The following is a 25,874-nucleotide window of genomic DNA, read 5'->3' as shown; positions in this document are numbered from 1 at the left end:
GTCAAATTAATTAATAAATAATAATGAGGTAAGTTGGTTGAACCTCATCTAAACATCATAAAGTATGTAACGTAAATTGGTATGTGGGTCTTAAAGCAGATAAACATGTATCTTCTATGAAAATAATTAAGTTTTAAATCGGCGTCACTTCTAAAGTTCTTGATATTGATGGACATAGGTGTTCTTCCTTTCTTGAACTATACTTTTACCAAGGAAAATAACTTAATACTTACTAATCAATTACAATATTTTAGAATTTATTTTCTGCTGTATATATAAAAGGAAAAAAATGTGAAAATCATGTTTATTCCATAACAAATAAGTACAATTAATTTATTTTATACAACTTTCTTACAGGTCTTCAAGAAAACGTAGTAGGACAAAACAGTTGAAGCATTTGCAGCCCAAATGTGTGGTGTGTGAAAGAAAGGCATGCATTGATGATGCACCTAAGATAATATGTAGGATAATAAACTCTGACTATACAAGGATAACAAGAAGTATTACAAAAAGAATAAAGGACATGAACAATTTTATTATTATTGAGATATATCGATGTATGCCACTATTAGGCAATGAGGAGCAGTTGTGGCCAGACTGGAATATACATATAGTACACTATGCTGTAGTTTTTGTTAACAAATCTTAAGGAGTCCACACACCAAAGACCACTGACCCGCCTGACATGCGTTGGCTGCTATATTTTCTCCTCTCTAATTATGTTAATATTGAAAACATCAAGTCACCGACTGTGGCTTTGGCGTGTGGAGTATTCTAGCAGGTTCTAGTAATTAAGTAAATTTATAGATTTAATGTTGACTGTAAAACCAGTTCCTATGACATTTTTGTTAAAAATTTTGAATTTAAAAAAATTATATGTTGTTATAAAGATTTACATTATACTGAACTGAGATTAGATTTAAGAAGTGACTATATATCTTGTGTAAGTTGAAATACAAATGTTTTTAATTCTTTATTCATTTACAATAGGCATGAGGACACCACTACACAAGTGTATCAGCCTATCAGGTGTCATCATCCCTTTTCCATTAACTGTTAGTTAACAGCATTATAAAAATCAACTGGTGACATAATAGCATGCACAAATGATATTGTAAGTAAGTACTTGTACCGAAGTAAGCGATTGTAAAAGTTGCTCTTATGTCTCCAGCTGATCTTTAAAATATGCACATATTGACTATTTTTACTATGAATAAGCAACCAGTGCCTATTAAAAGTATTACTAATGTATAGTAATAAATGATTATAATTTGTATGTGCAGCTTGTTTTATTCATTCTATAAATTAACCCTATATTCGATGCATATTTATGTACACAGCACACTAACATTAACATACTAATATTTGCACCAATCAAAATCTATTTAACTTTATTTTATTCGAACTGATTACATTACAGGCAAATCTATTTCTTATTTCAGATCTATTTATAATACTATTGATTTCATCAACTAATATTCTATGACAATGTTTTGCTAAAATTGCGGACAGTACAACCGTTTCGAGCTAACTGCGCACCCCGTCCGTCCCAGCGGCAATGTGACGTCACGGCCGCCAAGTACGCAGTTACCTCGACCGTGTTGTACTTCCTTCCACAAAGTACATACATACATAATTCTATAAAAGATTAATTATTTATTTATTACTATGCCTCATTAACAATTCATCAAAATTTAACATTACTTACACAATAATGTTCAACAATTACGCCAAGTTTCCAAGCTCGGCAATTAAAATTAAGAGCTTGTTATTGTAGATATTTTTACATTAGTATCATGAATCAATTAAGTGGTTAATTAATTATAACATCAAACAAATTATTTTTATAACGAGTTTCAATTACATCAATGGTAAATAATAGTGTTTTTGGTATAATTACATGAATGAATGAAGTATGAACCACTGTAGATTAATGATAACAATATTGTTGTGTGCGTGTTTTAATCTTCAGGGCAGATTATTCAATCGTCAAATAACTTTCTGGGACAACGTGTGACAGAATCAACGCATTAGTTTATTTACATCAGGAATAGTTCACATTCGAGTTATTAGCCGGATTTTGTAGTGCCAGAGTAAATACAAATGAGTAGGTCATCTTCATAGAAACGCACCGAGCGCGGTTTGTATGTGAGCGCGCCAATATAGGTAGTGCGCGCAGATCAATGCATACTCCAGCGATATCTGTGTGCTAATTTCGAGTTGAAGAGCAACGAGTCAACGTTAATAGTCAGTTAATTGAAATGTAACCATACTATCAACAGTTATTTCCAAAAATAGATTTGACGATTGAGAAATGAGTCCCAAATTATTATGTACTTACATGGTTACCGTTTTCGAACCTCACACCACACAAAGTTCACTCCACTTTGAAGAAACTCGACTTTAAAATTGGTCTGGTTTGCCTAAAGTTTATTTGGGAATTGATAGCATTTACTGTACAAAAGGTAGACTGATAAGAGAAAGTTAGTAGGGACCAGAGACGAATCTAGTAAGGTTGTATAAAAGTCTGAAACAAACATGTACCTATGTAACAACAAGTAAACTGTGGCAAGGGGACGAATTAGTCTGTTCACACATGTCTCCGTCCGTTTTATCGTGTAGGTACGTTTATTTTTCGTCGATGGCGTATGTAGTTGTATGAACGACTTCACACATGACACAGTATTCTGTATAGAGTAATACATACAAAAACATACACGATAAAACGGAACAGTAAAACGGAGACATGTGTGAACCGGGCGTTAACAAAGAAGAAATTATAGTCCCTGGTCTAACAGTCGAGTTTCTTTCATTCGAATTATACTAACAAAAACTGATATGTCGTCTAGACAACTTTCCTAAACACAGCGCGAATATTCACTGTTGCCTTAACAGCTGATCGTCTGTCCACCAAAGTTAGCTGTCCGCGAAACAGCTTTGACCACTGAACGTGCAGCCCGAGTGTTGGATAATATGAGTAGCACTGTATATCCCGCACTTTACGGCAGTTTTGTACGAGGCTCCGAGCACCATTTGAGCTAGGAATCCTCCTGTGAAAGCGTCACCTGCCCCATTGGTGTCTACAATCTGTTCCCTGGCCAATACACTGACAGGGATAAGCGAGATCTCTCCGTTTTCCACCAGGATGACCGGTTCGCAGCCTTGCGTGATGACTACGACACGTTTGCGGGACTCGTTGACCTTCGGCATGGCGGCTATCCTGAGCGCGACTTGTTGCAAGTCCGTGGAGATGATGTTGAATGCCTTTGCGAATGCTTCTGCCTCCTGGAAAGGTTGGATTGGAAATTGTCATTTGAAGGTGAATTCTATTATTAGACTCGGAAAAACGATCTTTAGACTCTATAGAGTTTCTCATAGTAAGTAATGTTCTATCATATCATACTGCTGCTATCAAATTCTGTTACCAAAACTACAAGTACTACAACATCTGCCGATTGAACTCGATTGCCACTTCGCTATCCTAAAACATGTCGTCCCTATGTTTGAGCATTCCCAGTGTGAGAAAGCACCTTCGGTCTGATCATCATCAAATGAAATTAAATACAGGCCAAGAGCTTCCCCGTTGTAAATTGTAGTTATGATGTTATGGTAATGGGGCAGCAAGGTTCTGGAGTGGAGGCCACATACCGGGAAATGCAGCGTGGGATGTCCACCCACATAGTGGACCGACGACCTCATAAAGGAAGGCGTCAGATGCAGGCCGCTACCAACCGGGAGACGTGGAAATCATTGGTGGAGGCCTATGTTCAGCAGTGGACGTCCTGTGGCTGAAATGATGATAATGACTTACAGATTCATTCCCGAACAGCACGTCGACATACGGCAGCAGCTTCTCAAGTGGTTCCTTGAAGAACTGCGAGACGAAGGGCGCGCTGAGGTTCATGACGAAAGAGTGCCGACGGTTGTGCGCGTGCGACGCTAGTTGCATGATCGCCTCGGGCGACACTGCTACGAAGAAACCCTGCAAGTGGTACAATATTGGTCCATATTATACTCAACCTTTCCTTTAATGCAGTGTTTTTCAACCTTTTTCATGACGCGACCCCCCTGGTATGAAAAAATATTTCGCGACCCCCCGACCGTTCGCTTTTTTTTTCATGCATTTTATAATGTTACAAAGATGTTGTAGGGACCGAATATTTCAATCCATACAACATTTATGCATTTGGATAATTAGATTTCGGTTAAATCTATCATTATAACTTTACTGATTCTTTTACTGAGGTAGTTTTTACGACATATTGCGACCCCCCTACAGAGGCTTGGCGACCCCCCAGGGGGTCGCGACCCACAGGTTGAAAAACACTGCTTTAAGGAAATGAAGTTTAGAACTAGGCTTTTAAATGGTGCCAATATTGGGGGGAAGTGCTTGTCGCGAAAGTGCGATTTATTTGATGTCGAGTGTAGAATGGGTAATCACCAGTTCCTAAATGATGGTCATGCAGGCGAGTTAGGCTGTCAGACAACGAATATGATTTCTTTAGATACTTCTTTATTTGTCATCGGGGTTTCTAAAGTTTAGTCGACGGGCGCGGAGCGGATTGCTGCTGCGATACTTACGTCAACCAACCTCTTATTTGACTCCTTGGCTAAAGTTAACTACCTAATCGCAATAAACTTTATGAAAATACAATCCCCTTTTTCTGGCAATACTTTTGTATAACCTTGATAACTAAGTATGTCCACTGTCATTCCTCATTCTATTGAGGAAAAACCGCTATTGTGAATTTCAACGATTTATGCAGGGGACTGTTGTATGATGAGATTTTAGAAATGAGCTTATTAATGTCGTAATCTTGAAAAATTTACTGCGACAAATAAATCCACTCACAGAAGCGTAGAAGAACTTCGCCGCCTCTATGCTCTTCTTGCACTCTTCCTTAGCAAGGTGGTCTGCGGTGAACTTCTGTGCGGCGGCCAAGTTGGCGCACAGGGACCGATGGGTGCCTGTCACCAGCACAGCACAGGTGCCTGTAGGGGCTTCGGATGTGACTTGGTAGTGCACCGTCACGCCCTCTGCGCTGGAGGAAAAACACAGGATTGCTGCGAGTGCTTAAAACTATTACACTTTACATTGGTCAAAGTAGTAGCAGTAGGTCGTACATAGGCCAATCTCAAACACCAGAGAAGTATTTTGAAACAGATTATAGCTCGCAATTTGATTTCGTTATTTAACTCGTAATTTCTTTCTCGTAAATTCTGAGCTGGCTAAGCCGCTAGACTATTATAAGTTATGGCTTCAACATAGCGAATAACGACAAAGTAATCTGAATTTCCTGAAATAGATAATACATAAAAGAAAATACAAATGAAACATACACTGAAACAGTCTTTATGAAGGTTTTCCTTATACCTAAGTAGGCATATTTTTACTTTCAAACAGAAGCGGTGCTAATGAGCTTATCGCCGCGAGGTCACAGCCTTTAAGATAAAGATAAACCGAACAAAATGTACATTCTTACCACTATTACATACTTCGACCAAGAGATATCACACATTTCTAGAGGACTAGCTTTTGCCTACGGCTTCGCCCATGTACCTATATTGTAGCCCCTTCATGCCACACGAAAATAGCTAATCAATTGTTACGCGGTCGTATGAGGAGACCATTTGGGTATTGATGGGTAGTACAAAATAACGTACTATATTATTAAGCGTACTTATTAGGTACTAATTTATAGCCTAGCCTTCGATGCGGATAGAAATCTATAACGAAAAATTTCATAAAAATCCATGAAGTAGTTTTTTCGTGAAACAAACCAACATGGACGTTGGTAACATCCATACATCCTCATTCCTCACACACTTTGGTTCGAGTTTATGCTGTTTATGATACTAGTAAAGTATAAATAGATAAATAAATGTAAGTGTGACTTGTAAGATCAAATGTTATCTCGCGGGATCAGACGCCCTGTCATTTTATCTCGAGACGTTATCAGTATCAGCTCAGCAGAGCAAAGTTTGGGAGTTACATCACTGTTGACACAGTTGCTGGTTACATTTGCAGTTTCCAGACGAATTCGTATTTTTCTGCATAAAAAACTCATTTATTTATGCAAGTAGGCTTTTAAAAAGCACTTTTACATCTCCCAGTATTAACCCACTGCTTCAAGACAATAAATGGGCCAGTGCTGAGAAGAAGTAGCGCAAGAAATTCAGTCACTAATGCAGCAAAATTATCTGATATGTACTTGCATTGTTGAACAGGGCATTTTATACAGGGTAAACGTGTCATCGATCTGGTGAATTTCGCGGTAGGTGCCTGGATGCGGGCAGCGCAGGACCATTCCATCATTTGGCTGCAGGACCGGTCGTTCTGGACACCCTTGGGGGAGGCCTTTGTCCAGCAGTGGACGTCATTTGGCTGAAACGAACGAACGAAACGTGTCTCTATGGCTCAGCGGTTAGTCGTTAGGGAAAGGTTGTGGGTTCGAGACGGAAATGTGGCAATCGAGTTTGCCATGTTTTTCGTGTGAAAAGTAAATATTACATCATTATTATGGCAGAGCCTTTCAGAAGAATCTCGTGTCCCTAATGCGATTAGGAGGCCGCGTACCGGAAAACGCAGCGTGGGACGTCCACCCACAAGGTGGACCAACGACATCATAAAGGTAGCAGGAAAGCGCTGGACGCAGGCCGCTACCAACCGGGTAACATGGAAAGCATTGGAGGAGGCCTATGTTCAGCAGTGGACGTCCTATGGCTGAGATAATGATGATATTGAATGCGATTAGACTAGACTCAACCAAATGCTCAAAGCATAGTTTTCATAATTTCAATACACACATAGGCTACTACATGGTGTTAGCGGAAATTACGTGACCTAGTGAAAACTTGATGGGCACTTAACTGATAAATAAAAAAAACTTATACAATATTCTATTCGTAACTTTAAGACTTGGATATAAGTTCGAATTTCCTCTACCCACTTGCATGCCCTCGTCTCTTCGACAATTTTTATCTGACATGATATTGATTGATTTGTTTCTAATACTCGATAAACCAAATCTAACGGCAGAAGGTACGGGACGATTTGCACCTCGTACGATCGTTATCACTTATCAGGCATTCAGGGTTGATGACTTGCCCGATTTATGTTAATAACGCAATATTATCTGATAATTACGTGATTATTACACATGTTTACTATGAGTGATTAGGTAAACAAGTGGGGCGTGTAGTAGGGAAAAGGTTACAAGAAATACAGCGCTCAGTCCACAATCTGTCGCAAGATCTCAATTCAATTTTTTGCTTTTTGTTACTTGCTTATTATAATAATGTGAATAAGAGCGTGATCGCTTTTGTTATTTTTAAAAGGTTTTATTTGGCTTGCCCTATTTTGTGTTTCTTATAATTAATTATTACAAAATCTTTCCTCAAGTGACTTATGTAAAGTGTTCATCAGTTATTTTCGTTTAATACGTTTGCACTGTAATCTTTATTGAAAATCGCTAATGATTACTGACTGAGGGGGGTCTGCTAATTTCCAGTCGCTCGCAAACGAGGAAAACTATAATCTATGCGTATTATCTCATCAGCTACCACATCTGTTTATCGAATATAAAAAAAAACATTCCAGGAAACATAACAAATACTCTTGATCTTAAATTACCTTAGATAATTTATCTAATGTGACTAAAAATAAGTATTTCAATCGATCTCAAATCAAAAACATACTCGTACAAATGGGGGGTGATTTGGGCACCGGTAGAGATTATCTATCTCTGTATCTATACTAATATTATAAATGCGAAAGTAACTCTGTCTGTCTGTCTGTCTCGCTTTAACGCCTAAACCACTGAACCGATTTTGATGAAATTTGGCATAGAGATAGTTTGAGTCCTGGGAAAGGACATAGGATAGTTTTTATCCCGGTTTTTTAAACAGGGACGCGCGCGATAAAGTTTTTCTGTGACAGACAAAATTCCACGCGGACGAAACCGCGGGCGAAAAGCTAGTTTCCTATAAGTATTTTATCATAGATGCTACCGTGCCGATACGCTCTAATGTTCGCGAATCGAATCATATGTTTTCATACAATATCTTTCTCTCATGCAAAGATTTGCTTGGCGAAACCGAATCTAATTATAACAATACGCGAAATTATCTTTTGTTTGCCATTTACATTGTTCCATTTGCGATTAGTCGCGACAATTATTTCTCTATTGACCAACACTGACATACATTGCGTTTGATACGCCATTCACGTCCAATTGTCCAGTCACTCATCATACTTGAGATACATTACATCATATTATCATGTTTGAACGATAAACACATTTATTTGTATGTACACAAATATTTTAGTATGTATGTAGTGTTAACTATCCAATTAGTGCCCTCATGTGTGCTATTTACAGCATAGTTTTCTTTATACATTAAATAAACTAGCTTTTACCCACGGCTTTGCCCTCGTGAAATTTAGCTTGTCACAGATGGTTATAAATTATAGCCAAAATCCATTCAGTAGTTTTTGCATGATAGAGTAACAAACATTCATCCATCCTCATACAAACTTTCGCATTTATAACATTAGTAGGATGGATAAAATAAAAGTAAAACAACTTACACGGCCCTTTCCTTCAATATCTTGGCATAGTCGTCGTTCCCGACGCATCCGAAGTACGTGCATATGTGTGGCTTTTTGAGGATCCACTGTGCGACACGAAGCGAGTTCTGCACGCTGCCCCCAGCTATGAACTCCGCTTTGTACCTGTAAAACAAAATGTACTATTAGAAGTACGTAAGTGGCGAAGAGCAGGACACAGTTCATATGTTAGTTAGTGTACCACCCTGTATTGTTTCAAAACCACAATGCACTCAAATGGGTCTTATTACATAATTATTTACATTAGATATAATAATATGTACTGCCATTTACAATATTGCGGCTGGGAGCATATTAAATTACAACCACAAATCATCCCACGATGTAGGTTTAAACACCCAAGGTATAAAATAGGGGTGCGTGACAGTTTATATAAGTTTAGGTATATGATATAAATTCATTTCAATAACGTTCATATTGTATAATAAACGTATGTTATAATAACACTTGATATATTTTTTTAACATATAATGTTTACTTCATATAATGAATCATTTCTAATAATGTCATTTCAGATACCAATCAAAACGCATAAAGACATTTGATATAAACCTTACTTAATCTAAGACTCATTTGATGTAATTTTGTTTAATATAAATAATATTTCATATAATCATTACATAAAATAAATATTATTTGTTATAACGACTACTTGGTATACTCTTTAATTGATATAATTTCTGATAGATATAACTTTTAGTATGTTCTTCTTTAGCTTGACTTATAAATGACGTTAGTGACAAAAACGAATCGCCGTAAAACCGACTCCACGTAGTCTTGTCTGCCCTACCCCTAGAGTGTAATTTAGAAGCGCGTAGGCACGGAGGGGCGAGGCGGCCCGCGGGCTGAGGAGCAGGTGGCTGGAAGCGAGGCGCCGCGGCTGAGGCTGGCCGGCGAAGCCGGCCAGCAAGCCGAAGACGCGGTGTCGAGCGAAAGCCATCTGCGACGATTAGCACGCGAGGGACCGCCAGAGCCCCGCAGTGCCGGAGCCGTGACAGAAGTCTCAAGTTTTTAGTCAAATTTGCATGCCTGCTTGCTTGCTTGCTTGCCTGCTTGCATGCTGCATGCCTGCTTGCTTGCATGCTTGCCTGCTTGCTTGCTTGCTAGCCTGCTTGCTTGCTTGCCTGCTTGCTTGCTTGCCTGCTTGCTAGCTTGCTTGCTAGCTTGCTTGCCTGCTTCTTGCCTGCATGCTAGCTTGCTTGCTAGCTTGCTTGCTTGCTCGTTTGCTAGCTTGCTTGCTGCATGCAATGCTTATTATAAGAATTGAACTTCATATAAAATTATTATTTTTATATGATTTAAGTTTTATAGGAAAATAATTTTATCTCATTTGATTGTTAGACATTTTATTTTTATATGATTTGAATGTTATTTGTTTTAAATAGTATACATTGTAAGTTTTATAGAAAATATTCTTTATATCAAACCATTTTATATCAGTTGTTAGTTATTTGTCTTAAAATTATTCGTTTTAAAATTATATTATTCGTTTATTATAGTAAATAATTATTATATTAAATGATTTTATATAATTTGATGTTATATCCTCTAAGTATTATATGATATGTAGTTATATCATACATTACACACCCATAAAATAGGGTGGTGAAATGGTGAGTCTTACGAGATAACTTATCAATTAATGCTATGGGCAAACTGTTGAAACCTCTTTCACTATGGAAGCAACATCGAAATCAAGAAAATTTTGGATCGCTGTACTAATTCCCCGCGACTGCCGCGTTGGGTCTCGGCTAGTCAGTTTTTTCGCGCGTTCAATAGCTCTTTATTTCTTAACAAATTCAAATAATTTTTCATTTAAAAGAGAAATGATAACACGTTTTCGTGTCGGTATACATGAGACCTTAACAAACACGCCAACAATACGATACACTTCTGTTCAAAGATTTGCATGAGGAACATCCAACCCGGTCGAGCTAACTGCGTACCAGACGGCCGTGACGTCACATCGACCCTCTGGTACGGACTCGGGGAGAACGCAAAAGGTGTGCGGGTAAGTGGGAGAGAGTCGCATTTTAGCGAGGTACGCACTTAGCTCGATCGGCATGTACAAACGATCAGCAGACAGAATCGTAAACTTAATGACGTAATAGTTTTTTTCCTTTTCCGATGTTAATTACATAGTAAAGTTGTCGCTGCGCGTACGATATAATTTCACGCCTCGATATAAAAAATAACACCCATAAAAAATATTAGTTATATTTTAAACTGCTAACTTACTACATTCACAAACTTTGAAAATATTATAATGTACAAATGAAATGCATGCCATAATATAGGTAAGGTACCAATACCAATGTATTTGTAGGAAAAAGTATCTCACTTGAAAGCATAATCGTTGTCTAATAATATCCCGTCATACAATCCCAATAATGTTTAATTGAAGACTTGTGTCCCAGTTTATCAGTCGATTATTTAACCTATTGATTGATCTTATCTTCTATAGAGGTCATAGTAACATGACAATTTGTTTCTAAAACGATTCACGATATTCGTATTTTTAGATTGACTTTTTGAACTTAGTGAAAGAAATTGCGCGTATTTAAAAGCGTAAGGTAAGCGCGTGTTTACCTTAAAATATCTTTATCATCCTTAGTAATTAAGAAATAAACAATAAATTAATGAGATGATCAGTCAATTGTAATTCAGTCAAGAAAAAATGATGTAATAATGTTTTTATCATCATTACTTCAAATAATAAAATTGATAATACAGGTCAACTTAAACAATTAATCAGCTACATAAATAATCTACATAAAGCACTAATTCATGCGTTGGAAAATCCAAATATGTACATATAAATGTGAGACAGGAAAAGATTGATCTAATAGTTGAGTTTTGCACTAGGAATAGGTCAGTTTCACATTCATCATTCAATGTTCATTAGGTAAAAAATGATTTAAATATTTTATAAATATTTACAAAATACAAGACGTTGTAAAATAATGTAATAATGAAAAAATAATTTAGAATTCATGTCCTAATTTCTAAAAAATTTTTTGTTCTTTATAAAAAATTTATTTCTTGAATCTACTGGTGTGTTGACCCTATGAATAATAATAATAATATTAAAATGGTCGAAGTAATTTTAAAAGTTAGTAGGTACATACAAACAAATTGGAAAACCATAATAATTTAAACATTACTTGGCTGGCTGGCCGGCAATGCCAGAAAGTACGCTGTAATGGAAAATGTTAGAAATTAAATTCCCATTTTCTTTTTGCTAAAAAATACAAACTATAGTGTGGTATAGCAAAATTGAGACCTAAAAACTTTTATACATACTTTTCCATAAGTTCTCTATACAAGGGCATGTGCTTCTCTTCAGCCATGATAGCATCGTCCGGCTGCAGACCATACTTCTTGAGCAGTTCGTCGTCAACGATGGCCGAGATATCCAGCAAGGGATTACCAATGCCTACCAAAGCACCCTCCTTCAGGCAGACGCAACTGAGAAACAAAATTAAATTACAAATACAAGGTGTAACAATAACTAATTGTTGGAGATGGATTTCACTGCAAGCTCAGACCACAAAATAAGTTTGCAAATTTTAACTTATTATTGTCCCTATAAGCGGATTTTTTATGATTGTGGTAATTCAATAATTTGTGAGGATAATCGGCTGGTATAGAGATAATACTGGAAGATAGCTAACATTATTACAAAAGCCACAATTCCATAAAAACATTTTTTTCAAACTAAGAAACAATTTACAAATAATGTTGTGGCTTACAATTAAATACTAGGGTTTATTGGTACAAAACTGTTGAAACTAAAAATATGCAGCTCGCACTAATATGGAAATTAATTCCTCTTGAGAAAGGAAGTCGCTAATGCTAGAAAATTAGCTCACCTGGGTTTATCCATTATGTAATATTTTTAAGGGCAACTCAAGACGCCTCAACAGTCACCGTTAGCACTAACGTATTATTTTACGTTCAAGTTATTTTATTCCTTATCGTGCGTCTTATCACCGCATGTATTTGTTGATTTATAAATTGAAAAACGTGCTCCCAAGACCGAACCGCGACCACGGGGTGGAAACGCAGTGGGTAGACACTTCTCATACAAAAACTAGTCTCTATATGTAGCAATTGATATACAACCTTATCCCTTAAGCAATAAAGTGCATTTTGGATTGATTTCACTATAGCAGGGGAACCCGCGGATCAATACCACCATACTAAAAATAATTGTTAGTGTCCTTATGTTGGTAGTATTGTTAGTTTGACAAATGAAAAAAAATTTCTGTCAATTGAGTTTGAGTTTTTAACCGGCGAATTGATTCGTGTGAAGTTATTTTCTCAGATTTGGTGCAATATTACTGTAAATAAACTTTTCTGTCGTTTACGTTGAGTTGATTAAGTTCCTCCGTATCGGGCGTGATAAAGTTTGCTGTTCAGTGTTATGTTTTTTGTGAGATAGAGACTCTTTTAAATAAGCTGTGTTTCAACTTCTACAGAAGTTTAAACTCTTATTTACTTTTCTGTTTAATGGGTATGTTATCTACTTACTTGAAATATTAGATCTATTACAAATCTATTTTTCATTAAAAACAACCCTATGTGATGAAAATGTAAATGTACTTTCAAAACTGGTAAATGCATGAACCAGGGCATTGACACTGGTTGGAGAGACTTTATAGGCTTTGTTTAATTAATACCTATTTCATTTTAGGCTTCTACTGATAATGGAGAGTAGAAACAACAAGAAGTGCGTTATTTGTAATAAGAGGCGAAGTCGTGGTGGATCACCCTTACTTTTGAGTAGGTTTCCTCTGGATTCTGACCGGTAAGTTTCTAATAACACTCATTTATTACAAGATAATTTTACTGATTGTGTAAACTTAAAGGCTGGAATTTTTTTAATTTTTTTTAATTTCAGTATTTTGTTTCGTACTCTGTAAATGAATTGCATAACAATACTAAAAGAAATTAGTTGATGAATAAATTTCAGTTTGTTATTCTTTTTCTTTTCTAATAGGTATTTCTTATTTCAGTTGTCGAATGTGGGTTAAAAATGCTGGCATAGAAGACTTAGCATATGTACCTATTGAAAAGTTACACCAACTGAAGTTTGTTTGTGGTGGGCACTTCACTCCTGAATCCTTCAATGCCAAAGGAACTCGGCTGAAGAACTCAGCTATTCCAACACTGGAATTGAGCAATCCCATCTTGCCAGATGAAGTTTTGACAGAGTTTCCTCTTCATGTAAAAGACTCCAATAAAGAAAACCTCAAGACAGGTATGATGATGACTTCAATTATTTTTTTAAAATTTAATTTACTATCTATAAATTTTTCTGAATTATTTAGATGTCTTAATTAATTTTCTTTGGTTTCCAAAACAAACCAACCGAATGCAATTTAACAAGGTTCTTTCTTTGTAACCACAAACATGTGTTGTATGCTTATCAATAAATAATATATAATTTCAATTATTAATTATATCTATACTTTGTTACAGTTCTTTATGATCATTCATATTGCATTCCAAAGAAGTCAAATCCAGTTGAACGAGGTATGTTTATCTAAAATTATACTAATAATATAAAAAGGAAATATTTAATTGTTTGTTCGTATTTGATCGGCTCCGTAACTCGAAGCCAAGATAGCCTAAAGTGCGGGTTAGAACCCCACAGCTTGAATATTGTAGTAAACCCACTCGTAACACAATTTAGCTTAGAATGTGTGTTGAGTTAGAGGGACTTTAGTAATTTGTGTAATACAAATTCTTCAAAAAAAGTACCGGACCAATTTGAAAAATTTTAGGCAATCTACATTAATTAGCCAGGTCAGCTAGTTTAATAATATTTATAAGCTAGTAATTTTTAATGTGAGCAAGACATGTACTAGACTGATTGTACCCTAAAGTTGGGTAAGAACATGACATTTTATTACCCAATTTCATTATCTGCTTTCAGTTCCCCTTACAACAACCAAACAACTAAATTCAACATGTTTGGGAGCTGTGGATATACCAGATTCTGGTATTTCTGCGAAAACAACTTTTGAACCTCTTCCTTCTACTTCCAATGCACCAGAACATATGACCTATAAACCCATTACTCATGGTAAGTGTACAAACTAATTATTTACCTTCTAAAATATGCCTTCCCTCAAACTAAAGAATGCCACCCTGGATGCGTTCTGCAGTCTGCAGTCAGGTCAAAATGAACTTATATGTACAACATTCTAGGTTTCTGTACATTTTATATTAATGCGATTTGACCGTGCGGATACGAACAAAGAACGCAAAGCACACGTGACTGATTGCCTTATCACGACCACTTACAGATTGTCTTGACATACCCGCAGACCGCATCCAGAATGCAGAACATTAAAACCTCTAAATGCCTTTAATTTAATATTATGTCATTGTTATTGAAGGTGGGCACACGCTTCATATTTTATGAGAAGAGCTATCATTATCCTGTCTTTGCATTTTTTTAAAACTTGATAATGATTGATTGATTTGGAAATAATATGTTTCATAAAACAACAAAATAAATTTTAAACTAATTTGCATATTTATAATAATTTCAGATGATAAAAACATTTGCCATCAAGATGCACAGGCAGAAATATTAGTCCACAGTTATAAAAGACCTAAGAAAAACATTGAAATGAAAGGTAAGATAAAACATACCTAATTTAAAAAACTAAGTAAAATTGCTGATTAATTAACCAATATTCAATTCAATTTGCTTTAATGTTGTTTTTTTTACTAATGGAAATGTTTTTATTACAGACACTTCATCAACATTTACAATTAAAGAGAAGAGGCTTTGGCGACAGTCACAAAATGCAAAAAAAACAATAAGGAATATAGCGAAGTCAAGAGTGAATTTAGACAAGTTAGATTCGGAAGTGCTGACATCGTTAGTAAAGGATGTAGTGCAGAATAACAAAAAAAAGTCACAAGGAAAAAGGTGGACTTTAGCCAACAAAATATATGCTTTGGCTATATTTAAACGGTCCCCTAAAGCATACCGCTATATGCAAAAGCTGTTTACGCTACCAAGCACTAAAACGCTCCAAAGGATTTTAAAAAATATACCAATGGAGCCTGGTATAAATAAAAATATAATTGATATGTTAGAGGCAAAAGCATCAAGTATGCCAAAGGAAAATAAATATTGCTCGTTAATATTTGACGAGATGGCGTTAAAGAAACGGATAATTTATAACGAAATTGCTGATAAAGTGGATGGCTACGTGGATTATGGAGAGGGCGAGAACATGGGACGAGAAAAGAAAATTGCAGACCATGCGTTAGTGTTTATGATACAGGGTGCTAAACATAAATACAAACAATATATTGCGCACTATTTTGTGGAAGGCACAATATCAACAGCAAAACTGGCAAAAATTATATCGGACATCATCAAAAAATTAAAAGAAATCGGATTTATGGTTCTAACAACAGTTTGTGATCAGGGATCTACAAATATAGGAGCTCTTAACATGTTAAAAAGAAACTGTGGACAAGGCATAGATAGCAACTTTTTCTCTGTAAATAATGACAAAATTTTTATAATCTATGACATCCCTCACTTGTTCAAATCATTACGAAACAATTTCTTTAAAAGTGGAAATATGTCTTTCGATGGAAAAATTGCACAATGGAGGCATTTGGTAGTTGCAGAAGAACACAACAGAAATTTTTTAAATTTTAAAAAACTGAATAGTACCATTGTAAATCCAACATTCAAAACTAAGATGAGGGTGAAGTATGCTGCGCATGCTCTGAGTAATACCGTGGCAGCTATTTTAAAAATGATGGCATGGAAAGAAGTTTCTGATTGCAATGATACAGCATTTGTGATTGAACAGTTAGATAAACTATTTGATTGTACAAATGGTCCATCATCTTTAAATGACGTAAAGAAAGGGATCCGGGAAAATGTTTCCACATTAAGTAATCACATTGAGTCTTGGACCTTTTATACTGATAAGTTAAAAACCATAAAATTTATAACAGCAGAAAACACGATACTAAAAAATGTTAAATGCGTAAAGGGATATCAAATATCTATCAAATCCTTAAACGATATTTGGGAAAAGTTAAAGAATGAAGGGTTTAAATATATGAACCTTAGACAGTTTAACCAAGACTCTCTGGAAAACTTATTTGGAATCATTAGGCAACACAGTGTAACCAATATAAATCCCACTATCACGCACTTTACTGCAGCGCTTAAAACAAGCATGGTTACTGGGCTGAAAGTGCCTCATAGCAGAAGTGCTAATTGTGAAGCAGACAACAATAAACATATGCTGGAATATAAAGACATTTTAAAAACTAATTTAAAAACAACAGAAATAAAAATTAATGTTCAAGATTCCACAGACACTGAATTTTATCCTGTGTTGTCTATCCCGGACCCTGAAAACTTAGAACAGCCCATTGAAAATTTGTGTAGCCTTGAAAACCAACCAGTAGTATATGTAAGCGGGTATTTAGCTGCCAAACTATTACAGAACAGTTCTTGTTTAATTTGTGAAGAGTGTTTGAGCGTGAAAACTCCTGTTGACAATGATTTGTATGCATATATATCTCTTCGCGAATGGTGGCATGATAAAAAAAGTCTCGTTTATCCAACAATTCAATTATGTACCACCGTAAATGAAGCTAAACAATTTTATCATGACCATATTACCGACCAGATATATATCGATACCTCTGGGCTCAAAGGTCGTAAAGGACAAAATACCGAAAATGAGTTTTTTATACAGTTGTACTCAGAATTTAATTCTCTATCGATCTGTATATTTAGTTTGTCAAAATTCTCAAAAAAAGTGCCTTTACGACCCATCATATTTGATAAGCTAAACAGAATTCATCGTGAAAATTGGGATGTAAATACCATTTGATTTTTTAGTACAGTTAGCATGGTAGTAAAGAACAAGTAAACACAAATTTTTGGGCGTATAATGTACATGTAGTATAATCTATTGTCCTATACAACCCAAATTTTCATACCAAAGTCTAAATAATTTGTCCTTTACGCCCTTAGATTATCTAAATAAATATTTTAAAAATCTACAAAGAAAGGATATTAAAACAACTGAGTAGGTACATTTTATAGACGTTTCTTATTGTATTTAAGTATGTGCGTTTAGAACAAACGAAAGAACTAAAAAATCATCAAAAATATGTAATAAAACTATTTTAGAGTGTAACGTTTATGTGATTTGTACATTAAAAAATGATGACATCTATCCACATCGGGTAAAGTAATGATGCTTTTTATTATTTCTCATATTTGACGAAACTAGGTATTTGTCAGGTAAAAGATAATTAAAAGATGATTTAACAAAATGAAAACATGCTATAAAATAACGTATTGCCTAATGAAGTTACGATAGTCATCAAACAAATTTGAAAAATGAAAAAGCTAGATGAGAAAAAGAAGTCACCTTACTGTAGTATCATAAGGTGTCATTATTACCCGACTGCAGAAAGAGGGTTATGTTTTTTCGAGTGTATGTATGTTTTGTATGCATAAATCATACAAATGCTACGCTTTACAATTGTTTTTAATTATTTCCTAGTAATTTTGAAAAACGTTCTTTTGAGTTTTGACTGTAACAATTATAATAAATAAGTATAGTTTCTAAAGTTATTTGGATCAGCTAATAAAGTATAACTAGTAGGAAAAATATTTACGCTTGACATGGGAAAATATGTATAGTGTCAGTTTAGACTTAATGTTCTAAAAAGCGTGAATGCACTTTTTTCGAAGTTATATTTTTATATTAAAAATATTTGGCTTTTAAAAACTGTAATAGGTAAGACTCTTACCTCTTACCGTAAGAGTATAGTAAGAGGATGTACTTTACTGGAATGAAAAACTTCCTACTTGTAATCTTACTTACCTAACATTTCTACTTTTGTACCAAGTACAATGACATAATTTCAAGCTATTATGAATAACAATGTTTATTCTATTTAGAATTTAGAATAATCATAGTTTGGTTTTCGTTTGTCCTTATAATTCTAACCTATCTGCAGTATCATAAGGTCAACTGGTTGACAGACTGCCTTATAGAATTAAGTCCGCCATTTGTAGCTTTTCGAAACAATAATAATGATTAAATAAATAAATAAAATTAAATTGGTTTCGGCTTTTCGTGTAAAGTAGACATTATTATGAAGTTTTATTTAAAAACCTCATAATATTTATTTTCTAAAATCGCTCTTATATCGGAAATGGTATCTATTCTAGTTCGAAGATATCAAAATTTCTGCTTGCTTAAATAATAGTTTCATAAATTGTGTGCATTAAATTTTGAAGCCACGAAAAATCATTTTATTTCATTTAAAATACCATAATTCATTAAAAATATGTGAAGAAATGGTATATTACATATCAAATACCATAAAACATTTAATATTTAAGCTAAACTATCAATTTGCCCTTGCATAATACCTTACCTGGGTGTTCCGTTACGACCTATGAAAACCTATAAAACCATGTAAATTGTCCTTTATTACCTTGATTTTGTAGTTTTGTAAAATAAAAATAGACTTACGCCCTGAGTAACTTGCCTAGGACGAATATTTGAGGGGCGTAAAGGTTTTTTTATTGTAATTTTGAGGGCGTAAAGGAAATCTATCTCAGTAAATACTGCCCTAGTCCAGTTTTTCAATACCTCTTCGGAAAATGCTGTGAATTCTAAGCACTTTCTTCTTAGATCATATTTTAATAGCTCAAAAAACAAAAAAGTTATTGTCGAATAAAAAAATAAAAAATCGTTTTTTGCTTCTCCTGAAAAGTCGTACTTTGTCCTTTACGACCTTTGAGCCCAGAGGTATCGATATGGAAAATGTTGGAAAATTCATTTTCTTAATGTTGAGTACAAATTGTAATTTTAGTTGGTTTAAATGTCAACAACATAATAAAGAAATTTATGATAAGATGTTTAAAATATTAAGTTACCTTTTTCTAAGAAAAAGTTGTAAAATCATTAATGACAGCTTCATAAAAAGTGAAAACAATTTTGCTGACAAAAGTAAAAAAGCACAGCAACAAAGCATTGAAAAGTAATCTTGAGGCTGAGGTTCGATCAGCTGATAAGAAAATTAAAGATGTTTATAAATAAAAATCCTATTTTTTCTTAGAAAAAGTTGTGAAAATAAAAGTTTACAAAATTATCATTTCTGTACTTTGTTATAATTTTCAATAATTCCTCATGCCTACAACTGCTATGTCATGTTCAATACTTATTGTAATATACCTATTTTATTTCGAAATAAATAATTTACGTTACAAAACTTCGTTTTACTTACACATAGTATAAAATAAAAATAGTAATCATTAAAATATTGAAGGTTCCTATACTAGATATCGATATGCAATTACAACCCTAGCAAAGTATCGATAATCGATAAGTTATTTCGAACGTCACTAATACTGTCAGAAAATAAGGCATTATGTTGGTAGCTCCGCCTGTAGTTTGTGCGGTTGGTAAAGATTTGCGGGTCGTTCTCTAAAATGCATATGTGTGCGTGAGCTCAAAAAATATCTATGGAGTGCCGTCTCTTACTCTTTTATGCTCTTTGTGGAAACGCCATAGTGTTTGACAGATGGTTAGTCAAATGTCATTTCTAGGAGCATCCACATAATCTCAGCAAACATAGCCTGTAGGATTGGGCCAATTAAAAAAAAAAAGAGCATCCTTTACGTCAACTGTCATTTTAATGACATTGACAGGACAGTATCCACTCATTCATTCGCTGATTTTGCTCGCTCATTCAATCAATCATTCATTCACTCAATTCTTTTCGAAATTCCGATAAAAAAATCTTGATTCCGAAATATTCGGAAATAAAAGCAAACAAATAATGGTCATTTTACCGTATTTACATTGTTTACCGTATAAACAAGATGGTTTCTTATTATCACCAAATGCATCGTGACTGGTTGCTCGTCCACCAAGTCCAGGGTTTTTTCTCTAGCACGTGATGAAGCATTGCAGGCTCTAAGGATACAGTACCTCCTCCTGCCTGCAAATCCTTTATGAGGAACTATGACAAAGGAGCAACTTCGTCAAAGAAAGGCAAGTCATATTTTTAGGTTATTAAACAACCTTCCAAATTGCTATAAAATTTGCTGCAATTTCCCTAGGACTGAACTGACTGATTTTTGTTTCAGGTCTGCCAATCACATTTTGAGGATAAATAAATCTAAAACAATCTATTGGTTATGACAATGATGAATGGATGTCCTATTTTTATTTATCCATGAAGAAAATAATAACATCTCGGCGACCATCCAAGCTGTTGCTGATCAGGTCATCCAGTAAGTTAAAGTAAGTATATACCTAGATTCAACCATAAAGTGTTTTGCAAGTACTAATTTAATTAGTCTATACGAATAAAGAAAGTTTAATTTTTTGATTTGACTAAAAAAGTAAACAATGTTCTTAATAAGTATTACTTTTATTTTAAGATCAATCTTAGTCAATAAAACTAAAATAGAAAGAGATATTTTACTACATTTCAATAAAACAAATTATCCTTATTCTATTTGTTTGGATTAGGCACCTTACATAAATTATATTATTGACACGGTAACTTACCACTAAAAATTGAAACATTAATTTTAACATTTAAGATTTCAATACAGGATGTTGCAATAGATGATTATTTATATTTTTTTTCTTTCTAGCTGCTAATAGAGATAACTTCAATTCAATGTTGTTGCCAGATAATGCTGTGAGTGAAGGTATGTTCAACTCAGTTGTAAATAATACCTAAGTACTTTTAAATTGATGAGTCACTTACAATATTCTTTGAACATAATTTATAATTTCAATACGTAATTTAAACTGATTTTTCGTGATAGTAATTTTTCTTTTGTAATGTTTTGTAAGCAATACCTACATTAATTCTGCAAAGAAAACTCTTTCTTGAGTTATTTAAATTATATTGTTTTGTATGATAATTAATTGTACATTAAGTTTTACAGGATTTTGCCAATATATTTATATTTAGTAGAGGTTGCAGTATTCTATCTTATAAAACTATCTTTTTAAATTAATTTTACATAGTTATAACACAGGTTATACCATCATACTTAATTAATTTTATAGGTTTATTTTATGCTAATTTTTTAATTGTGTAATAAATTTTAATTATGTTTTATTAAATATTTCAGAAACTATATCCTGCCATCTACATCAGAGCCACATCTGTCATTATGGATAATATTATTGCTGCGTCCTAAGGTATCATAATAATGTATTTAATTTATTTAAATTCCTACGGGAACGGGAGTAAGCGGGAAAAAACATTTGTATGAAAGAATCTAAACCGCGTAAGATAGATCAACGCACAGCGTAAACGGCTAAACCTAGGCACTTGAAATTTGGAAGGGACGTAGCTTAGGTACCGTAGAGATGCACTAAGAAAGGAATTCCTGAAATTCCCACGTGAACGGGAAAGAGCGGGAAAAAACATTTGTATGAAAAAATTTAAACCGCGTAAGATACATGAAGAGGGTAAAACGAGATCCACGCGTACGAAGTCGCGGGCGGCCGCTAGTATTCTTCTAAAATTATTAATATTAAGTATTTCAGTTACATATTTTGATGCTTTTTTCAAAGTAGATAATTAATTTTAAGTAAGCGTTTATAATATGTTTAATACATGTATTATACTATTGTTATTAATTATTTCAGGTTCAGCTTGCAAATAAACCCATCAAGCAGAGGCGGTACACACAAACAAAAGGTGGACTCTTTGGTTTTTTAAAACGGAGCCCGAAAGCGTATGAGCTATTGCGCCACATATTTATTTTGCCTAGTCAACGATCAAGAAAATGAAGGTATTGAGTGAAAAAACTGCCGCAATGATACAGCCCCAAATTTGGTAGGTTTGACAAACGCTCAATAATATCATTTAAATGTAAATTATGTACAGTCGAGTTCATAAATATAAGTGCAGTGCCAATTTAAAAAAATATTGTAAGCGTTTTAACGATCATACAAATCTAAAACAAATTCAGACAAATGTAATCATAAGCTGTTCATAAATATGTTGCGGTAACGCAGTATTGACTACGCTACTGCTCTATAATCTGTTGATAATGCGCATGTGCATATACCTTAAGTTGTAAAGGCATTAAAGGTTTATTTTCGTGCGCCATAATGACTGTGATTTCATGGATAAATCGATTAACTTACTAATAATTCTGAGTCGCTCATAAAAAATGGCAACACCTTAAAGAGTCACCCAGTATGTAGTAGTATTATCCTTAATAATATTGTAAATGTTACACCAAATTGAATCTGGTTTAATATGAAAGGAATAAGCGTCGACAAACATCACGTGCGGGTACAAGTCGCCAATTTGAGTTCTTTTTCTATTATTATAAACCGCTTATTCAGTCTGTTATTATTTGTAATAAGAATCATAATAATGTAATTCAAATTGTTTCAGATTCCGGCCCAGTGTATAGTTTTTTAACTAAAGTTTTTTGTTATTTTTGCCTCAAGAATGTACTTATTGTGAATTTCTTTGTTAATGGCTGTATAGTTTTACTTGAGTCAAAGAAAATCGTAGTTGTTGTATAAAAAAATAATTTATAAATCTATTAGGGTACATTTTACTGTCGTCTTTTTTTTCTTAGAAACTTGCAGTAGATTATTCACTTTTTTGGAAACTGATAATTACTTGTTAATACCATAATTTATTATGGAAAATTGTACTGTTAAGTAGGTAATTTTTTTTCATTACCTTATAGTAGATAATGTCTTTTGTTGATGGCTGTATAGTTTTACGCAAGTTAAAGAAAATCGTAGTATTTTTTTTTCTACACAAATTTTAGTTATAAGATGACATATATGATTGTTTGTTTGTTTGTATTGAAGAGGCTCCGAAACTAAGTACTGGACCAATTTGAAAAATTATTTCACAATTAGAATCCTTTATTTTCCCTAATGAAGATAGGCTATAACCGGATTTTTACAGGCGGTACGAAGTTCGCCGGGTCAGCTAGTTTCTTATAAACATGCAAATACGGTAAAAATGATTCATTTTGTTAATGGCTGTCTAGTGTTACGCAATTACAGGTAATCATCATTTTTATTGTAAACAGAATTAGGTACCATTTATTTATAACTAGCTTTTGCCCGCGGCTTCACCCGCGTGAAATTTAGTGCCACAGATTGGCATAAATTATACCCTATATGTTAATCTAGATTACAAATAATAATACTGTAAAGGTTCAACCAAATCCGTTCAGTAGTTTTTGCGTGAAAGAGTAACAAACATCTACACAACCTTTATAATATAGTAGGATTTATAGTCAGCGACAATAGAAATGTTCGCTCGCTTGAAATTTTGTAAACAATTATTGCAAAAAGTTAATATTAATTTATATTATTCTGTTCTGTTGGCTTCAATGGTGGGTACCTATTTATTTCAATAAGTTAAACTCTAGGTAAAATTGACATTTAGTATGGAAATGTTCGGGAAGCTTCGCCATATACTCATGTCCGAAATACCGCAGTGTCTCAAGACAAAAGTCTTCGAGCAGTGTGTGTTGCCAGTGTTGATATATGGATCCGAAACGTGGTCGCTTACTATGGGCCTCATAAGAAGGCTCAAGGTCACCCAAAGGGCGATGGAGCGGGCTATGCTCGGAGTTTCCCTGCGTGATCGAATCAGAAATGAGGAGATCCGTAGGAGAACCAAAGTAACCGACATAGCTCGCAGAATTGCTAAAATCAAGTGGCAGTGGGCGGGGCACATAGCTCGTAGAGACGATGGCCGTTGGGGCAGGAAAGTTCTCGAGTGGCGACCACGGGCTGGAAAACGTAGCGTGGGCAGGCCTCCTACTAGGTGGACCGACGATCTGGTAAAGGTCGCGGGAAGAGCCTGGATGCGGGCAGCGCAGGACCGTTCATTGTGGAAAACCTTGGGGGAGGCCTTTGTCCAGCTGCAGTGGACGTCATTTGGCTGAAACGAACGATGGAAATGTAATTTTAAACCAGTGTTCATCCCTTTCATAGAGGAGGTTTAATTCTCTAAGGTTCATCCCGGGCTTAATTTTTTTTGTATAATGGGTTTTATGACTGAAATTGACTCAAACAGAGATAAAATAACTAAGAGTCTTTAACATTTACTTACTTGGCAATTAAAGATAGATTTACTCAAATCCTACTTCGTACTATGTAATATTATAAATGCGAAAGTTTGTATGGACGTCTGGAATCTGAATGTTAACAGGTTTGTTACTTTTTCACGCAAAAACTACTGAACGGATTTTGATGAAACTGCAGTATTATACTTTATAACCCAGAATATCTTTGAATGCAGTTCCCTTTCTTTACAAAAATAAAGGAATGTTTCCTTTGAGTAAAATTTTCTATCTACAGTATTAAGAGTACTTTCCCTACAGGTGGCATTACAAAGTTCCACCCTGTATAATTTATGACGATCTTTGACAAACTAAATTTCATGCGTGTGAAGCCGCGGGCAGCAGCTAGTTACTAAATATTATGTCATAAATAGTTCAGTCTCAATGTTATTGATGAAAATAAAGCCCAACTAGACTTTATTTTCTATTGGCGCGGTAGGTTTTCTTTTATTTTTCTTAAAAACCTACAGTTGATGATTCTGTGAATTAATGACTGTATAGTTTTACTTACTAATAGTATTTCATAGTTTCCTAAGTTTATGGTGCTTACTTATAATTATCGAGTTCAGCGGATGATTTTTTATTCCATTATTATTTTGTAATTTTCCTTACGGAATAAGAAATCATCCGCTTGGTATATTATCTTCGAACGTGTAGATAATTCTAAGATGTACTTCATGTTCAGACTCAAGTGCTCAAAAGATAGGACCACCTTTGTAATTTTGTCGATAGTTGTATGCATTAGTTTTTAAGTTGTATTTTTATGAAATAAATTTTTTAATAAAACTTATGTATTTGGTTTTTTATTTCTATAAATAATTCGAAATAATAATGTACCCGTACCGTTATTGGTGCGGTAACGTTACTCGTTATAAAATATATTAAAGCGGTACTGCAACGTCGCTAAGGCAGTCGTTATTAAAAAGTTACGATCTTTTTTTTTTTTTTAGCGCTACCCAATGGAAGTCCATAGATGCCGGAACTTTTACTATGAACGGACCAATCATAGGGCCGTTTTTTTTTTTTTTTTTTTTTTTTTTTTTTTTCTTGGCTTTCGCGGTTTGCGTTTAGCCACAA

The 25,874-nt window shown here is 34.4% G+C and overlaps 1 protein-coding gene and 1 long non-coding RNA gene across 3 annotated transcripts; one reads left to right on the top strand and one right to left on the bottom strand.

The window, feature by feature from the left end:
* Nucleotides 1–290: 290 nt before the first annotated feature.
* LOC135078692 (uncharacterized) lies at nucleotides 291–12,676 on the bottom strand. 2 transcript variants are annotated; one of them, XM_063973236.1, is made up of 7 exons: nucleotides 12,502–12,676; nucleotides 11,933–12,097; nucleotides 11,794–11,826; nucleotides 8,591–8,734; nucleotides 4,853–5,042; nucleotides 3,812–3,982; nucleotides 291–3,285 (listed from the first exon to the last, which is right to left on the bottom strand). In XM_063973236.1, exons 1-7 carry the CDS (start codon nucleotides 12,513–12,515, stop codon nucleotides 2,917–2,919), a joined length of 1,086 nt encoding a protein of 361 aa, XP_063829306.1. In that variant the 5' UTR covers nucleotides 12,516–12,676; the 3' UTR covers nucleotides 291–2,916. The 2 variants fall into 2 exon arrangements, with proteins under 2 accessions (XP_063829306.1, XP_063829307.1); XM_063973237.1 differs by lacking the exon at nucleotides 11,794–11,826.
* Nucleotides 12,677–20,419: 7,743 nt separating this feature from the next.
* Nucleotides 20,420–25,587, top strand: LOC135078677 (uncharacterized). The gene is made up of 6 exons (XR_010258652.1): nucleotides 20,420–20,712; nucleotides 20,808–20,964; nucleotides 21,324–21,380; nucleotides 21,813–21,882; nucleotides 22,336–22,525; nucleotides 23,096–25,587. It is a non-coding gene; the product is annotated as an uncharacterized LOC135078677 (long non-coding RNA).
* The last annotated feature ends 287 nt before the right edge of the window (nucleotides 25,588–25,874 follow it).

This window comes from Ostrinia nubilalis, chromosome 15 (assembly GCF_963855985.1).
Source record: "Ostrinia nubilalis chromosome 15, ilOstNubi1.1, whole genome shotgun sequence".
In the NCBI taxonomy this organism is placed as follows: domain Eukaryota; kingdom Metazoa; phylum Arthropoda; class Insecta; order Lepidoptera; family Crambidae; genus Ostrinia; species Ostrinia nubilalis.
This window is presented reverse-complemented; position numbering and strand designations above follow the sequence as displayed.